Raw genomic sequence first — 19,006 nt, forward strand, 5'->3', positions numbered from 1 at the left:
CTTATCAACTCCATGCTTGCCTCTGTTTGTTTTTATTCTGAAGTTCGCTCCCTCATTTTGCAATAACCCACAGGGTGCTGGGTGTTGCTCAGCCGTGCCTCAATGAAGGATCTTCATTCAACACCTTTCCCTTCCCATCACACCAGTCAGTGCGACTCCTGCGTCTTCCAGCAGCATTCACTACGCAGTCCAGACTTTAGTCAAGCCTTGGTTGGCGGTCAGAAAGGCTACCAGACCTACCGGGACCTACCATGGGATCTTCAAAAGTAGGTGGTGTGTTTTTAACTTCACAAGTCTGGTTGGGAGGTATAATGGTGATAAAGGATGCTGACTATAGGGCAGCTTTAGGACTTCAAGAACACATACGTAAATCCAGAAGAGAGATCTGTTTGTTCTCTTGCCTGATCTTGGACCTCACTGCTCTATTTCTGCCCCTTTTCATCCTTTTAGATTTAGGGTACATCATGGGTATGTCTGAAATACGCAGCCTGAAAAGGGGTGATAGAGGGAAATCTAAGCTGCAAGTTATAGGTTGAAAGGGAGGCTTTGCAGGTAATGGTCTGGATGAAGAAAATGACATGGCTGGAGTGAGAAATCCTTCCCTAGCATGGCCAGAAGCACAAAGATTTGCTTTCTGTTTAGAAAGACAATGTGATGGCTCAGGTTGACACTTATTTTTCCTCCCTGTGTTTGTCTTATCCTGCCCCCAGCAGGCTTTTATTGCAGCAGTGCAGAATCCAGGAGGCTCTTTTGTGTCAAAATGAAATGTTAGTAACATGATTTTTGGAAACCATGGCTTTTGGCCAGGTCTAGTTGTAATATTATTTCCCCCAAACCCTGCAAAAAGTCCCAGTTAAGTCAGTGACAGCAGCACAACTGCATAAGGAGAGCACTACAATTATTCACCATTCCATTTTTAAACCTGTTACTTTTAAGGAAAAACCTGTGATTCTAGGGTGTAATGACGAGGTGTATTGTCTCACTGATGTTGTGCAGTCAGAGGTGTTGGACATCTTTAGTTCTGTTTTACTGTAACAATATTTCAGACAGTGCTGGAAAGTTCAGAGTGTTTTTACAAAGGTAAGTCTCCTGGCTGTGATGCTGTTCTGTGCTCTACTGGGGCAGAGCAGGGATCTGGTCATAAATGCATAGCAAGCCTCCTGGAATTTGCTATTTCTGTATAAATGCTCTGGCTTCTGGATTCAAGTGGCAACAGGAGATGCTCAATCTCCTTGAGCTTGTTTTTCATTGTTGCCTCAGGGATTGATGAAGCTTGAAAGTATGACCTCAGAAACAAAAATACAAAAGAATTTGATTAACACTCTAATGATTTGGCTGCATGGCTGAGGTTCTCTGTGATGGCTGAAGACTTCAACACCAGTCTTGTCTCTGGCATTGCTTTGGGCAAACGGCTGTGGATGCTTGCAAGATAGCGCTTGTTTTTTAATCTGTCCTCGGTATTTTTAAAAATGTTGTGGTTTGGGTTTTATTTACTCATTTGTTTTAATAATTTGTGGACATGCTGAAATGCAAACATTGTGTCTGGATTCACAAAACTTCTACTTCATGCCCACTAAGTGTTTTTCTCATTTTGTGAGGACAGTGTTATTTTAGTCAATAGTATTGGCTTTGTCAGAAGAAGACTGAGTTCAGCTTTTGGTTCTGTACTCTTTTGTGGTACCCTGCTCAACACCTTCTGCTATGTATAATATCCATACCTCAAAAGTTATTCTGCTAAGTTAGGTGAGAAAGAAATCACCATCAGTTGTGGATACCAGTTTGTGCATGTTACATAAAAAGGCAAAACTGAGTGAGAGTTCTCTACCTTGCAGAATTGAAAAGCCATTTCTTTTTCTAGTTAGATATAAATCTAGATGCTGTGTCTTATTGATATCAACAGTGTTGTAAGTGATTTTAATAAGTGTGCTAGAAGGTAGTGAAACAACACCTGAGTCCAGTTTGGCCTCCTCCTAATTAGGAAAGGATTTCGTTGTTTAAATAGTTGTTTAGATTATTATAAAATAATCTAAACAAAATAAATAGATATTGTAAAATAATCTAAAGTATGTTGGGGAAATCTGTGCTGGATAATTAAATATTTACATGTTTGGGAAGGGATGAAGACTGCCCTGCCTTAATCAAAGACCCTGTGTAGCCTGTTCAATGTCCAGAGTTCTTTGGGCAGGAATGTAGATCAGAGCTTGGAGCTCATCACATGCTGTGCCTTAGTCTCTTATAACAGCAGTGCTTCAGTTATGCCTCTTAACAACATTTCAAGATGGTGGAATGAGTGGTCCATAAAATCCTTCAGGAAGCAAAGCTGCTAAGGAGAGCTGGGTGGAGCAAACAGGCTTGCTGGTCTTGTCCCTCTTCTGTTGTGCTGTGTCCTGCAGTCTGGGAAGCAAATGCAGTGTCATGCCATAACTTCCTTGTGATGATCTTGCGCCGCTGGCAGGGAGAGCTACAGAGTGGCTGGTGCTGTATATGGTAACCTAAAAGTGAATGTGTAGGTTGAAATGCAATGGCACCTGCACCAATTTGTCATGCAAATTGGTGGGCAAAATGAGTGTGGGCAAAGTGGGTGTAAGTTACAGACTGCTGAAGTGTAGCAGGAAATGGATACCAGCCCTGGTGCAGGGAAACTCATGTCCCATCATCATTACTGGGAGTTAACCTTGATCATTGCAAGAGGCAGGTACAGTTCCTGCATGGTACCAAACAGAAACCTATTCTATGCAGTTTGCCCCAGAGTAGATCCTGATTCTGGTAAAGCCTAGTGAAATACATCTGATTCTGGTACACACCACACCTGGGTTAACTCTTATGGAGTTGGTACAGTTTGTGTTTCCTTGCCATGTTCACTCAGTTTCTGACCATTTTAAACTGGAAAAACAGAATGAGAAAGGACCTCCTTCTGAGTCTTAAAATCTAGTTGTTGTCATCAACTGAGCCAGCTCCAGTATAAATCCCACAGCTCCTTTGGCCTCTGCTGTTCCTGTTAGAGTGTGTTGCAGAAGTACCTTACTTATGTTTTTCACAGTTTTAGGATTGGGCATTTTGAGTCAGCATAAGCTTCTAACGTCAACTCATTCTTCTTCCATCACATACTTGTTGGATATCTGTATTTCTGGTTACACAGCGATCTCCGTTCTGAATCAAGTCAAGCTAACATAAAGCCTGGTATGGCTTAATTTGACATTTTCATGTGAAAGATACAAGACAATCTGAATACCTCATGTGGTCTGTGGGTAGATTTTGGTAATAACAGGGGGACAGATTTCATACAGGATGGAACAGGGGAATTGTCCAGTTTCTCTGCCAATGGAGAACAACCTGGGATTTCAGAGTCCCAGCTGAACCTCTTGTTTAAAGAGCTTCCTCTAATTTCAGCAGCGTTTCCCCCGTGAAGAAATGGGTCCATCTCTGTTCACTGAAAATACATTGCTAGATTACTGTATCTCACTGCTTATTTACCCAGCCTAGGAATTGTTTATTATAGATGAAGTACAAAATATGGAAAAACTTATTATTCAGCCAGAAACATAAGCTCCCAGGCCACAGAAAAATGGGATTCTCAGTGGATATAAGCTGTCATAGATGCACACAAAGTATCACTCAGGCAGAAGGGCTGGTCTGTTGTATCAGATTTGCAGAACTCCTCAGGACGGATGTATGTATAGTTGTTTCACAGTGTTATTGCACGTACCAGTAAAGAGGCTTATTTTGTTAAAGAGGTGAAAGCACCATCACTGCCCTGCTACGTTCTTGTTTATATATTGTGACATGGTTTAGTGTGAGGTGTCCCTGCCCATGGCAGGAGGGTTGGAACTTGATGATCTTAAGGTCCTTTCCAACCCTAACTATTCTATGATTATCAATAAAGCTGATGGTGGGGTTTTATCGTTCATTTTTCTTGAAACACCTTAATAAGAGAGAAGTACCACATGTGGTAGAAAATTTGTCTAGGCATGCCTGTCTTATAGGACTAAGCCCAAAGGACATTTAATAGCCCACAAGAGATCATCTTTAGGTGACTGTTTTGGGTTTGGCTGTTAGGCTGTCCTGTCAGCACCTTTCCTGAGCAGACACTGTCAGTGCACGCATGCCAAAGCAGATATGGTGCATGCTGACTTAGCTAGACACTGTCTCTGATTCGAAGCTCACTGGAGGGGTTCCCGTAGGTGTCAGAGTGTGTTTTCTGCCCTGGTGAGGAAGACCTCTGAGGCTTTTCCTCTGGAACAGGCAGTTTCAATTATGCTATTTAAATTCCAGTAGGGAAAAGCCCCTCATTTCTTTCGTAAAGCAACGGTTTCAGGCTGCAGTGAGGCAAGTGCATGCATATTTCAGTGTGGTGTTTACGATAAATGGCACCCTTTAAAATGAAACAAGTTAGGATATTATGTAAGAGTTTTAGTCTTCCTTTGAGACTGACCCCCCCCCCCCCCCCCCCATACTCCCCTATTACTGAAAGTCAACAGACATAATCAACTATGTCCTTCTTATGTCTGCCTTGTAAAGTGCATAAGTAGAGGGATCATTCAGGCTCTGTGTTTGTTGGTGTGAGCTCCTTGCTGAGGACAGGGTTTCTCCGGGGCTTCTTTGTGTTCTAGGAGTGTGGGGGGGACTTCAAATGCAGAACGCAGGGCTCCAAGTCACCTACCACCACAGGACATATCTCAGTGGGTATTTCTAGGAAAATGCCAGCTGGATACCAGGTGAAAAAGCCAGGACAGTGTTAGGAATAATTAGGAGACAAAGGGAGGACAACCAAGTAAAATGGTTATGGCAGAGGAATGATTTTATAACAGTTTTTGTCATTTATCTTTGTCAGCAAATATTTCACTCCTTTTCCTAATTGGACAAATCTTAATCAGGGACTCTCTCTGTCTTCTGCAGAGAGGTGAAACCCAGTTCCTGACTGTGGTCTAATTAAGATTTCTGTGGAGTCTCTGGGGTAGAGAGGACCCCACTTAAGCTGCAGCCAGAAGGGACCCTATCAGAAAGCCTGATGAGGTCAGTGGGAGGCTTTCAGCTGGTATTTGGGTCAGGCTTAAAAACTCCATTTCTCCTCTACTGGATTTCAGTGAGTACCTCAGCTGAAGTGTTTCTAATCCTGCTGTGCTTTTCTGTGTTATGCTCCCTGTTCCCTCTCTGTTGTTCTCTTAGTTTGCAAGGAGTTAACAGGGACTGCTTGACTCTTGATCTGAGAAAACAAATTTCCACTGTTCAACTTTTAGCAGCTCTCTGCAGTGTAGTCAGGCTGTGATGGGTCATCACGTGGATGGAAGCTGTTTCAGTTCTGGAATAGTTACTTCTCTTGTGTGTCTTGAATCCCTGTAAACATTGTCCAACTTTGCACAATGGGACATAGAATCATAGAATGGTTTGGGCTGGAAAATCTAGTTCATCTAGTTCCAACCCCCCTGCCATGGGCAGGGCCACCTTCCACTAGACCATGTCGCCCAAGGCTCTGTCCAGCCTGGCCCTGAACACTATCAGGGATGGAGCATTTACCACTTCATGTCAAATTAAATAATTGATTGTTGAGAAATGAACCTCAGGAGACAGAGCAAAGCAGCAATAATGCTCAAGGTTAATGGGGATAGAAAAGTATCAGGACAGAAATCTTAGTTTTCCTCTCACAGATATCTTTAAAAACCTGGATTTCAAATCCTCCTTCAAATCCTTTATTCAAACGGTGAAGTATCAAGATGGTAGAGCCTAACCAAGAACATTTTATCAAAAATATCTTTTGTTTTTAAAACCAATTTTTGTTTTTTAAAACAAATTAGGAGTGAAGAGTAAACCTTAACAGTTGTTTCATATTGTTGTTCAACAACATTTTAAACATTTTTGTTTAAAAATATTTGGGAAAGTTTATTCAGGAAAAAAAGGAAGGAAAAAATCGACATCTCAAGTCCCAAATCAGCCCTCCCCTCTATTATGTGACTATCTAAGATGTATTTGTCAAAACAGGTTCTTGTCTGAGGAAATTCAGTTTAGAAGCTGATGCTGAGTCCCCTCTGCACCTCTCTGACATGATGCTCTCAAACAGGTTCCATGAATGAAGTGAAAGTCATGTGTGTGAGTTGAAATTACATGTGTGAGTAGCAGTTGCAGGCTGGGCTTTCTGTTTGCTGAATGATACCATGGCACTTGAAAGGGAAGAACGAGAGTTACAGAAAGTGTTACACCGTGTACAAAAGAACACTGAAAAGGTTCCAAACTACCTAGTACTCGATATTTAACTGTGTCCTGGCCATATTACTTCTAGCCTGAAACTGCTCTTGCACTGATACGAGAGATCCAGGACAAGTCTGAACAGATAGGAGTGACAAATGAGTATTCCTATTTTCACTCAAACAAATGTCACGATGTTTAGCCTCACGTGAGTCAGTTGTTTTCCAGGCTGAAGTAATAAGGCTTTAATTGTAAGGCTTTACATTCAAATTAGAATGAAATATCAATACCTGCTTTGGAATTTATGCACAGTGTGTTTGGTGTCTCGTTCCTGCACACAGCTGCAGTGGTCACTTGCAATTATTGCAATTTCCAGCTTATTTTAATGTATTTAAACTTATGGCTTATGAGATGTCTGTTTCAGAAATGAGAAGTATGTATTCTGTTGGGAATGTGGGATGCCTCATACCCTCAGGAGAGGATCTGTACAGCCTGCTTTCCTGGGGATGGCTGTACCTTGACCTGAAGGGGTGCATGTTTGTGTGAGTGAGGTACCCGACCCATAGAATGAAGGACTCTTGTCAGAAATTGTGGCTTTCTATCCTGTGTTTTGTAATGGCTGATAACCTAGTAGAAAGTACAGCTTTAAGTATCTTCATATGTCTTTGAGTTTATAGTCAAAGCCAGAATTTGCAGTAAGTGATCTTTTTCAGGCAATTTTTTGTCCAACTGTAATATTGACCTACTGACTATTGACTTCCTTTGTGTTAATTTGGATTAACACCTGTGTAATTAAGAGTATGTCAAAGAGAAGTATTTGGTGAGGCTTCCTACCTGTCTACTTTGGTCCATTCACGTGTCCTTGCCCATCCCTGTCATTCCATCCCCGCAGCAAATACAGCTAAAGCAGTGCTTATCTTTTGCTTTTAGATTTAGTCTGAGTGAAACAGGAAGCACAGGCTGGTCCTCTAAATACCTCTCTTCTTTTGTCCAGCCCTGCTTTGCAGGCCAAAATGGACTGAGCAGCTTCCATAGATCTATACTATACAAAGCATGGGATGCTTTTTACTCTACAAAACAGTTTTAGGAGCAGAAGTGCCAGTGTGTCTGTGATAACTGATTTGTTTAACCAACTGAAATCTGCCTACACTGCTGTATGAAAGTTCACCTAACTGAAAAAAGTTTTACTCTTGCAGCTCTCCAGTCGGGGGTCACATAGGAAAGTGCTCAGTGGGACTCCTATTTAGTTTTGCCCTAACAATAAAAAACACAAGCAAACAACAGATAAAACAAACAAACCTAACAAAATCACCCAAACCACAAAACTAAATCAAAACCCCCCACAACCCCTCTCCCCCAACACCTCAAACCCTGTCTGTTCTGTGACTTCTTGTATATCCCAACATCTATTTCAAAATAGTCTTGAGTCATGGCTTCAATTCAAGGCTGTTGGGTGAGAAGTCAATTAATGCTGCTGGGAAGACTCAGCTGATGTTGAGGGAGCTTCATTTTGGGGCGTGGGGTGTTTAAATAGGAAAGGATCTTTTATTAATCTTCACCCTTTGTTTTTATTTTCTCTCAGAATTCACCAGCCAGCCATCAAAATAAGACATTTTGAGCCCTGGAAAATTGCTCTAATTGTTATTGGAGCAGCAGTGGCAGCAGCTATCACCATTGGTCTTCTAGCTTATTTTTTGGCATATGGTAAGTTTGATATAACATTCCTATGTGTGGTGAATTTCCTTGTTTCTTGTGCGACACAGTGCTGGGATCTTGCTTTCCATCAGCCTGTCCCACCATTTTGGGGAAACCCACCGGCTTCTCTAGAGCTCTCTTTCCTTCCTCATTTAGCATCTTTGCAGATGTCTTGGGAACATTTCATGCTGTGCAGGGTGGTTTAAGGCTGTGGTTTCTGTTGGCTTTCACTTGCTTCCACTTCTTTCTCATGATCTCTTTCTGTGATGAGGTCAACACACAAGTCTTCTGGTCTCCTTTATGTGAGTAACAGCCTTCAGCCTGTTTCTACCAGTGGTGTTTCTCTGTTCCCTTGCCCTGATCACCAGCAGCTGCCTGCCAGGGCTTGGTATTGAGTGGGCATGCAAACCAGAAACAAAGGTAAACTGACCAGCAAGATGCCACTTGTGAGCCTAAAGTGTGACCCCTGTGTGAGCCCAAAGTGCTGATGGTTGGCCACAGATAGTAACTGTTGGGGAAACTGGGCTTTTTGTCCTTGCTTGGCTTAGATCACATAACTCAGCTGAGCTCTCATACCTTTTGGGAGCTGTATTTGAATGGGTTGGACAGAAGTGAAGGCTCATCCACCCCCTAGATGTGTGAATATCAGTGAGCCCCAGGTGTTTCTCAGAAGTTTAAGCATCTTGGTTCTTTGAGTATTGCCTGTTCCTCTTCTTTCACTTACAGATCAGAAGCTGTTCTATTACAGTGCCAACATAAAAATCACCAACATCCGGTACAACAATGAATTGTCCAGACAGTCCTCAGGAAGGTTTAGAGACCTGAGTGAGAGGGTTGAGAGACTGGTAAGTTTGGACTGTTGTGCCTTTCTGTTAAGGACTGTGTGATAATGCAGTAGTCATTATTGTGAACAGCACACTCTTAGACCATGGGTGTCTGGTGTACCCTGAGCCCCCATGGTCAGCAGACCATGGATCATGACCTTACCTGACAGACCAGGCACTTGCCAGTCAACTTGTTCTAGCATGTCACTTCTCTTTTTCCCTGCAGTGGTGAACTAGATATTGATAATAATCTCAGCTTCTTCCTTTATCAGTAATCACTTGTGTGCGTCTTCTCTTTCCCTGCCCTGATTTGTGATGTATGCCCCACCGTCTCAAAGGAAAGCATGCTTTTACACCCTTTCCTTTATGGGGTGGGGAACCTGTCAGACTGTTGCTGTGTGTTGAGAAAACAATGCACAAGCCCTTTTCCTGCACCTTTGGTATGTTTTGTTGGGAAACCCTCCTACAAATAGCAGAGGCTGCTGAGTGGCTCTCAGTCATACAGCAGCTATGGAAATAAATAGACACATTGCAATTTCCTTTCTTGTTTTCTCTTTGAGACACTTCCCCACAGATGCTAATTACAGAGTTCAGCTCTTTATAGCAATAAGCATGTGATTGTGGTTGTATCTTTTTGTGTTTCATTCATCAGAGTCCAATTTGTATCTCCTGCCTCCTGTTTAGCAACCTTGCGTAGATACTCAGTTTAACAGGACGCTCAATGCTTTGCTCCCCACTGTCATTTAATCAGGGCCACTTGTCCACAGCAAAACGTGAGCTGTGGTGAACACTGTTCTGGAGAACTAGGGTACTACATAAGGATTTGGCAGTGCTAGCATCTTTTCCTGGCTCCACTGCTAAAAGCCTCAGAGATCTTAGTCAAGTTGTCCTCTTTTCTGTGCTTGTTTCCTTTCCACCCTCTTTGCCTAGCGGGGACTGTACCAGGTTTCCCAAGATCTGCTTCTGGTGCATATCTGTATGTATAGAGTCTTACATAAGCTGCATTTATTTAGCTGCTACCACTTTACAACTATTACCTGATAATCGCAGGCTTTTAACTTTGTGATATAGGACCTTGGAGAGGGAATGTTCTCCCTGAACAAGACACTGTGTATTGCTGAGGTGGGAGGAAGGCAAGGGGTGGGTAGAAGTCTGAGGAATTACACTTCACTGAGTAAAGCTGCATCCCTTTCTCCCACTCCATTCCCTCTTCATTTTTTAAAAATGTACCTCCTTTGGCAAAGAAACACTTATTGTAACTGAGAAGTTATTTCAGACAGTGTCCAATAAAGTCAGATTTCCCCTAAACATGGCTATTAATTTAGATGTTTGAATGGAAGCCAATGTTGTAGAAACCCTGTCTCCTCTATGGGTGTTGAGCACCTCTGATAGTAGTGACAGTAACTATCAGTGCTGGCTGAGCAGTGAGAATCATTATTTCAGGGCATGTTAATTGTACCTGAGAAGTATCACCCTACCAATGCCTTTCCTTCATTCCCATGACTTTTCTTAAGAGCTGTCTTGCATTCAGCCATTAACTTCTACCTCCCTCTCAGATTCAATGAGTTCTTTGCTGTAATTTTAGGTTAGCTGATATAAATGGTCCCTGCCATAAACTTTGACTTTTTGTGTTTTTAGCTCCAGGCATTCCAACTAACAAGGACGTATGAGGTTGAGAATTGCCCATAAGCTTATTTAAGATGACTCTGTACAATTATTCACTATACTATTAGTGAATAATGGCATGTTCTTTTTAAGTCTGATTTTCTCCAAGCAGAACTCAGCTTGTGGTGGCAAAAATCAACGCAATCTTCCCAAAGACACAAATATTCTCTTGACTTCTTGACAGTCAGCTGTCTCGGAACATCTACATTTTTATCCTCAGGGGTTTCACACCATATCTTCGATAGATGAGGAGAGAGTTAAGAGGGTTTTATCACATTTCCTGATTTGTCTGGATTTACCAGAATTCTTTGTCTCTTCCAGACTGGTGTCAGGGTTTTGGATGTCCAGGCCTTCCCATGTCCCATGTCGTAGTAGTAAGGATACATCAAACTCATCTTGTGAAACAATGAGTCAATGCAGATAAATGCGATGTCTTTCACAATAGTTGGTGCAAAGTGAACAGAAGTGAATCATCTCTGATAATCAGAAGCATTCAAATTACCTGAGTTAGTGCAACTCCCTGCCAAGTGTTCCATTCTCTGATCCCTCCCTGATGAGGCCCCCTTCATTTGTCCCCAAAACAACCTTGAAAGGAGCTCTTTTCACAGTTGAGGTTTCATCAGGGAAGAAGTTTCAACTCCCATAGGGAACTCTTCCCATACTTTCTTTGGAACTGGCAGCAAATGTCCTGGTGTTTGCTTTGGTTTTCAGACATGAGTAGTAACACCCATTGTGTGAACATTCCTGACTCTTATCTCATTGAAGGTGGGAGGGAATGCAGCCCAGGTCATGCCAGAGAGCTGATGAAGCTGGTGCACCAGTCAACATCTCAGGGCTGACTGGAAAGTCTGGAAAATGTCTTGTGGGGTGGAGCTGGGGGGACTGAGGAACAGATGATGAAAGGTCTTTGCCTTGCTTCCTGCAAGTGGCTGTGAGCCTTTTCTTTGAGCTCTCTTGAAAAAGGAGACCTGACTAACTGCCACTATGGAAGGAGATGTTCCAGCTCACCAGAGCCTCCTTGGTTTCTTAGCTGGACCAATTTTACTTCCCTTGCCAAGCTATAACATGCCAGATTGTGCTCTCTTGCAATGCATAAAAAGGACACAGTCATAACCTCAATGGCTCCTTCCCCAAGGAGCCTCTATTTTATACTGGGTTCACTTAATGCCTGGCTGATCTGCACAACTACCCACTGTTTGTCACCAACTTCTGCAGCACATTTGGATTTGTTTTTTCTTTACCCACAAAATGTATTAATTCTTTCAGATTTCCCAAGAATGCTTTGGGAATCCCTAATTACTCTCTTACTAACAGCATACTGGGGGGGATTTCTAAGGCCCTGCTTTAAGCTTTGCTTCTTCAGTCCCTCTGGCACCCTGGTGTGTGAAGAGAGTGGAGACGGCAGCTCTATAGATTGACCTGGGTGACTGAGATGATCCCAGTTTCCTACTCTGGACAGCAACACTAACTGTCTTATGCACAGGGAGGAGGGTGGAGGGGCTTTGTGTCCAGTGTGGAAAGTCATCTTTGACCCCAAAGGAAGGAGGTATGCATTCAGGAGAGCTTGAAATGAGTACCTCATCAAGCCCATCTTAAATGAGAATTGACTCAGTGGAAGGCTGGCAAGTGTCTAGCTATGAGAGAGCAGTGAATACCAAGCAGTCACAGCATATGGTCCCTTCAATACATGGCTGGTTGCTCAATAAAAATAAACACCAGCCTTTACTTTGCCCACCAGTGACTGGCAGATGTACCAGTCTGCTCTTCTTACCACAGTAACCTTCTAATACTTTCTCCTAGACGTTGTGGGCTTTCCCCTCTTACAGGACAGCCTATGCCACCCTTCTCCTTTCCCAGATACCTAGTGTCTCCCTGTCTCCTTCTCAGGTCAGAGCTGTTCCAGTCCTGCTGTTGGGCTGCTCTTCCCATCCCAGTCCATGTGTCTTTGTGAACTCTGGTGTTAGACACTGTACTGATGGTACACTGCAGCCAATTCCGAGCCTGTGGCTTGTTCATTATCCATTACTCTCTCCTGATTCTGCATGACGGTAGGGCAGGCTGTGGGTTGGGTGGATGGATGAATGTAGCCATGAATGTAGTGTGACTTGCTCCTTTGCTAGCTGGGTGGCTGTGGGAGAAGTGAGGTGTTTCTTTTTTTCTCCATGAGTGCCCTGAGCCACTGAGTGGTCTGGCATGGATTTCTCTTCTTGTCTCATCACCTGCAAACCACCTGGGCTCTCCCCCGTCCTTCTGCTATCTGAAACCAACACAGAACAACACTGAAACCAGCCACAGAACACTGGCTGGGTTTGGGCAAAGTGGTTGGGAATTGTATAGAGAAGATATCTGGGTACCTTCCCTGGGAAACTACTGCCTATCCCAGTATACTCATTGAAGTTATGGAATTTCATTAATTAATTCTTGCCTCAGGACTCAGTTTTGTGTGTCAGGACGTCTCTTTTAGAAAGAGACATCTCGCTTCATGACTTCAAGTGATAAAAGAATCTTCTGTGTCCTTAAGTATAGATACTGGGAGGGAGGAATTTTTGATGAATACAGCTCTTGAAGTTTGTCCTGTCTGATAGAATTGAATTAGTGTGGGTTTAATTTAGAAACAGTGTCTCTACTGAGTATTGCAGAAGCGCTTGCAATACCACAGGAAAATCCTGCAGAATAGTTCTGATGACTGTGCCTGTTCCTTGTCAGTTTAAGGACTCATTGATGAGTCTCTGTACTGGAGCTGGTAATGAAAGAGGCAGTTTTCTCCCTTGGGAGATGATGATTTTAGAGGTTGTTAGTACATTTCTCTCAATGGGGGAAAAGCAGAGGGGTGGGAGGTGCCACAGACCTCCTGCCCCACACACACCTCCTGTTCTTTGTGCTGCTAAGGTGAGAGAAGGATGCCAAGGACTATTGTAGAGAGTGAAAGGCCAACTCCATCAAGCAACTTCAGCACCTGAGAAGAGATCCTCAGAGATAGGAAAGATTTTTCAAGTGCTTATGGGACTCAGTTCCTTTGGCACATTCAGATTTTATTCACCCTCATCACAATGTTTGAGTTGCTTTGTGTTCTCTCTTTAATTCCCATAAAGACACCCTTGCTTCCATGGAAAGCAGAGATTTAACATCTGATAAGCTTGTTTGGTGGATGGGTTAGCCTTCAACTTGTAACTAGTTCAGTTTCTAGCTTGTAACTGAAAGGCTTTGCTTTATACCCAATGATAAGCTTGCCCTCCTGATATCAGGAAGTACCTTGTATCATTAGAGTTGTGTATCCTAGAGCTGTGGTTATTGAACATCTGAATGGACAAAGCCTGAAGTACTGGCTCAGGTTTCCGTTTGAGGTGAAGTCAAACAAAGCCCAGCTCGAAAAGATGGGCAGCAGTGAGTAAGTAGATGAGACCACTGTTTTATGACACTTGGCCTTTTTAGGGTCAGACATGACTCAGGTCTTCCTGGGGAGCAGAAGTGTTCTCGTGTTTATTTGGGAGATGAAAGACAAGTCACTTCAGAGCCAAGAGCTAGCAGCAAAGCTGGCTGAAACCGTACAAGAGGTGTGTTTGTCAGATCTCCCATGTGGGAGTTAAGGTAAAGCTCAGAAGTGCGGGGCTTGCTCAGTCAGTGCCTTATGGTCCCTGGGCCAGGAGATCGACTCAGTAGGAGCAGATCCCCAAAGCAGCAGGTTTTTGAAACACTCCTAAAGGCTATTTGCTCTGTGAGACCAGACTGTGAGGACTAAGTTAGAGGTGACAACTGAACATGCCCCAAGAAGAGCGAGTGTGCTGAAGTTCCAGGGAGTCTAACATGACTCTTCACAGCAAGTTGGAAAGTACACATATTTAGATGTATCATGTAGCTTAATTTCCTGTATGGCACTGTTTTCAGATACAAATCCCCAGTTTCAAACCCCAAGCATTCCTAGGCTCTGTATGTGCTCCCTCAAGTACTTGCTTAGTACTGATCTGAATTAAAAAGAACAGAACTTTAAATAAACCTTTTTTACTGTTCTTCACTTAATGCCATTTTATTTAGGAGTGCATCTATGGTACCAAAGCCAGAAAAGTGAAGGCTTAAATGAAGTTTTTTGCGGACTTTATTAAAAGTACTCTCCCTTGTTTCTTGCTCTGCAAAATAATGTTGTAAAATGAAAAACAAAAAATATTTTAAAAAGGTATTAAGAAGCATTTTAAAGAAAAAAAGCCAAAACAACAAAACCGAAAATAAATTTATGGCATTTGACAACTTCTGCATCAGAAACTTTAAGGGAGTGGCTCTCTCGAATAGGAAACATTGTCGTTGGATTAGCATGGTACAATAAGGTTGCCCTCTATGGGCGACTGGGGCCAGAAACAAAGCAGAAAGCATCTTTCCCTGGTAATTCAGCCAAATAGTGACATACGGCAATGTTAACAGTGGCCAAGATGCCTGTGTGGTAACTTGTTTATTTAGCTCTGGAATTAGAGGGTGACAGCACACTCAAATGCCAGTATATGTATATACACAGGTGTGGTCTTAAGAATATAGGTGAAATGCTGTACACTGAGAGTGGAAATAACTCACTGAAAGCTCTTACATCTTGCTTGTGATGCCTTTTTCAGAGATTACTATTGAAATCAGAAGAAGACCACTGACATAGGCATATATACTGCATTGATTTAAAAATTGAGATGCTTTCTTGCTTTTAACTTTTGTCTCCAGTTTTTCCTGTTCCCATAGGTCACAGTAGCACAGGGAACTAAAATAATACCGAGGAAAGTACCAAGTAATTCTAAATACTAGTGTGAGTTGATACAGTGTAGTGCATGAAGCTGTAGCTCAGTGTTTTTCCTCACCTGTAAGATCTCAAACCATCAGTGTGCTCTACCTAAATAGTACGAATTTACAGGATAAAATGACTGGCTATCAATAACATGCCCAATAGCCAACTTTTTGTCTAACTTAAATTCAATGATCCTTCAATTTCATTGATTCTTCAACTTACACAGTGTAATTTTCTCAAGCAATAGGCATACAAGCTGATGTTTAATTTTTTCCTGGTTCGTCAGGGCAGAAGGTCTAATAAGCATGTACAAAGCCAGACACCCCTTCCTCCCCCATCCCCAAAACAACTGTAATTCAGGTCCAGTGTGTGGCAAGAAAAGCTGTAAAATGTGCACAAGGAAAATGGATGAGAACCTGAGCTGGAAAAGGAATTCAAAATTAAATAAAGGGCAGTTATTGATACTGTGTGTGATTAAGGGTAGAGCCTTATCTTAATTACAGACCCACAGTCCAGAATTACTGCATTGTTTATGGGTAATTAAATCAATGAAGTGATTCAAGATGTGAACTGGTGTCACTGAGATCAAAATCTGGCTGATCAAGAGAGTGGTTGTTTAGAACATGGTGTTGTCAAAAGGGAGAATCCAAATTCAGTACTGAGCTTGTATGGTTGATGCTTTTTGGGTACTTGTAACCTGCATACATCACCATTGATTTTCCTTAGTTTTCATAAAGCTATTATTTTTCTAAGAGCTATTCGTTCCTATATTTCATCTCTTTATCTGTAAGTATTGCTTAAGAAAACAGAAGGTGCAGAGTCATTTTCCTGGGAAAAGTATACTCATTTGGAGTGTGGGTGGGAATACTCAAAGGCCCTTCTCTGGATATTGGCCCAGATGATTTTCTCTTCAACCTTGATTTTTCTCTCCCAAACTTGGGAAATCTTCTCCCTAAGTGGGCAAAATTTCAGTGGCAGTGTGAAAGTTTTAGGAAGATAATTATGGACAATTGAAAGCAGGGAGTAGGAATGGGAATACTTAGGTGACCTTAATTCCAGCTGTCACTATTACATGGCTATAATGAAACTCTCAGGCCATTACATACCTTTGAAATTGGTTCCACTAGGCATAAGCATGGTACTTTAAATCCTGACATTATCCCATGTATTAGTCCTGTTAATTTCTTTTATCCAAAATAACCCCATCTTTTTAGGAACAACTGTACAAGGTCAGTTATTTCCCTTTTGCAGCTGACACCTCAAAGAACCATTCAGCCTAGCTCCTTATTTTAGCACAGGCAGTAACCTCCCAACTTTAGCAGTCTAACTACTTTAAACATTGTGAAGAGTTTGCAACACCATTTGCAGATGCATGGGATCATGCTGCTCTTGCCTGCTGTGACACATGCTATTTTTCACAGAATCATAGAACTGAGTACTTTGGAAAAGACCTTTAAGATCATCAAGTCCAACCTTTACCCCAGGACTGCCAAGGCTGTCACTAAATCATGTCACTGAGGACCTTGTCTACATCTTTTATGAACACTTCCAGGGGCAGTGATGCCACCACTGCCCTGGGCAGCCTGTTCCAATGCTTGACCACCAGGCAGCTTTCCAGCCATATTTCCCCAAGCCTGTAGCATTGCATGGGGTTGTTGTGGCCCAAGTGCAGGACCCAGCACTTTGGCTTGTTGAACCTCATACAATTGGCCTGAGACCATCAATCCAGCCTGTCCAGATTCATCTGTAGAGCCCTCCTACCCTTCAGCAAATCTACACTCCTGCCCAGGTTGCTGTTGTCTACAAATTTACTGAGGATGCACTTGATCCTCTCATCCAGATCATCAATAAAGATATTAAACAACACTAGCCCCAATACCAAACCCTGCGGGACACCACTAGTGACTGGTCACCAACTAGACGTACACAACTTTGTGTATGGGTGGTTTCTGATAGGGAAGTTTCTCATCTGGTTAGCTGGAGGCTACCATTACACTTGCTCTCCTTCAGGTCTATTTTCTTTGCCTTTGGCAAGCACTGCGGCTGTAGGGCTGTCACTGCTGGAACTGAATTGGTTTCTAAGGGGAGTGTGATGTCCACATCCTGGTCTGGGACAGTGCCAGCTTCAGGGTTTGGTGTCCCTGTCTGTCTTTCTCCTCTTGCCCTCTCTCCCTCAGTTGAAACCTGGGCAGAAGATATACCCAGTTCTCAAGAGAGCTGCTACTGGGTTTGCATTATGGTCAGCTCTGGGTGGAGCTGTAAATTGGATGCAAAATGGCCAGTAAGTTGGGTGCTAGGTACAGAATTAGCAGGTAGTATGTTCCAATTAGTATTTTTGGTCAGAAAGCTTTAAAAATCTCTAATCATAGGCTTTACAAATCACTATTAATAGGTTTTACATCCTAAAGAGCTAATGAAGCAGGAGGAAAAAGATGAAGATTACTGTTGAAGGATTAAACATCTAACTTGAAGCAGGCAAAAGGGCAATAGCATTGGGCAAAAAGAGCATTTGTGCTCCCAAATTAGACATCAGGAAGAAATTCTTTACTGTGAGACACTGGCACAGGCTGCCCAGAGAAGCTGTGGCTGCCACATCCCTGGCAGTGTCCAAGGCCAGGTTGGACAGGGCTTTGAGCAACCTGGTCTAGTGGAAAGTGCCCCTGCCCATGGCAGGGGGGTTGGAACTGGATGAGCTTTAAGGTCCCTTCCAATAAAAACCAGTCTGTGATTGTATGAAACCTACTGAACACTTTTGAACATCACACAAGTAATTCTGCTTCACACAAGTAAATGCTGCAAATGTTCCAGAGGAAAGTTCTGCTGATTTCAGAGATTTATCAAAAAATTTTATACTGGATTTATTTACTAGCTTTATCAAAAATAAATCCTGTTACCCTGTGTGCAGAGCAGTGTGTGCTGGGAGAGAGCAAGGGCTGACACAGCCAATCTTGCTGGGTCAGGTCCAGACTATGTGACCTACTTCCAGAGATTGCATTTTTTTGGGGTCCCTGGGAAGCAGGGCATATTGGATGACTCTGAAACTGGGAGGATTTTAGTAGGTTGCTCGCAGGCCTCAGAGAGTGGCCATGGTGTGACATGAGAAAAAGAGGATAATGATGAGATCCAGAGTTATTCAAGATCAAATAGCAAAATGGGTCCTATTCATCAAGGTGTAAAGAAACTTTCAGCTGCAAGGAACAAGGCAGAATTTCCTTTGTGGTTGTGTTTGCCCTCTTGTTGCATCTTTGGTGCTAGCCACTGTTAGTTCCTGCACTGGCACACATGGACCAGTGTTCAGGAATGAGGTCCAGTTTGTCTTAGTGAATTATACTGCATGCAGAGAACTTTTGTTGAAATGATAGGGGGGTTGAAATTACACTGAGGAAGTACCAGATGGCATTAAGCTAAACTAGCCAGCAAGTGTTAACTTAAAGAAAAGCTTGTTGAACAAATGCTAAAATAAAGGCTGTCAGGAAAATGCTGCTCAATTGAGCTGGACTTGCTGCTGGGTTATGAATGCTTATAGACCTTGCCTACAGCAGGAACTGTCACCACTGAGCAGTTGCTAGACAAGGGCCAGGAAAAAAAGTGAGATGCAATTAATCAGTGGTGAATTTGAGGGATCTGGTCATGACAGGGTCACTTATGAGTGGTTATAATCAAAGCAAAGTACTTAAAATGAGTGTAGATGCTTCTCCCAGGCAGGACCAGGTCCCACCTAGTTACTGGACAAAATTCTAGCTGCTTTTGCTTCCAGGGTTGTGGCTCAAGCTAAAAAGAAAGCTATAAACAGGCTGGAGAGATGTATAGTGTTTGATATAGGTGTTAAAGGCTTTACCAGAAGATGAACAGTAAAAACATGAGACTGAACATTAATCTTTTA

General features: G+C 42.6%; 1 protein-coding gene across 1 annotated transcript in view; it reads left to right on the plus strand.

The window, feature by feature from the left end:
- Positions 1-19,006, plus strand: part of LOC134164641 (transmembrane protease serine 11E-like) — a 41,905-nt gene continuing 22,899 nt past the window's right edge. Inside the window, exons 1-3 of the mRNA XM_062620643.1 lie at positions 1-266; positions 7,763-7,884; positions 8,602-8,720. Coding sequence (XP_062476627.1) covers positions 103-266; positions 7,763-7,884; positions 8,602-8,720 — 405 coding nt within the window. The 5' untranslated portion in view covers positions 1-102. The remainder of the gene's footprint in view (positions 267-7,762; positions 7,885-8,601; positions 8,721-19,006) is intronic.

This window comes from Pezoporus occidentalis, unplaced genomic scaffold (genome assembly GCF_034315485.1).
Source record: "Pezoporus occidentalis ecotype Australia unplaced genomic scaffold, CSIRO_AGI_Poc_V1 ctg222, whole genome shotgun sequence".
NCBI classification, from domain to species: domain Eukaryota; kingdom Metazoa; phylum Chordata; class Aves; order Psittaciformes; family Psittacidae; genus Pezoporus; species Pezoporus occidentalis.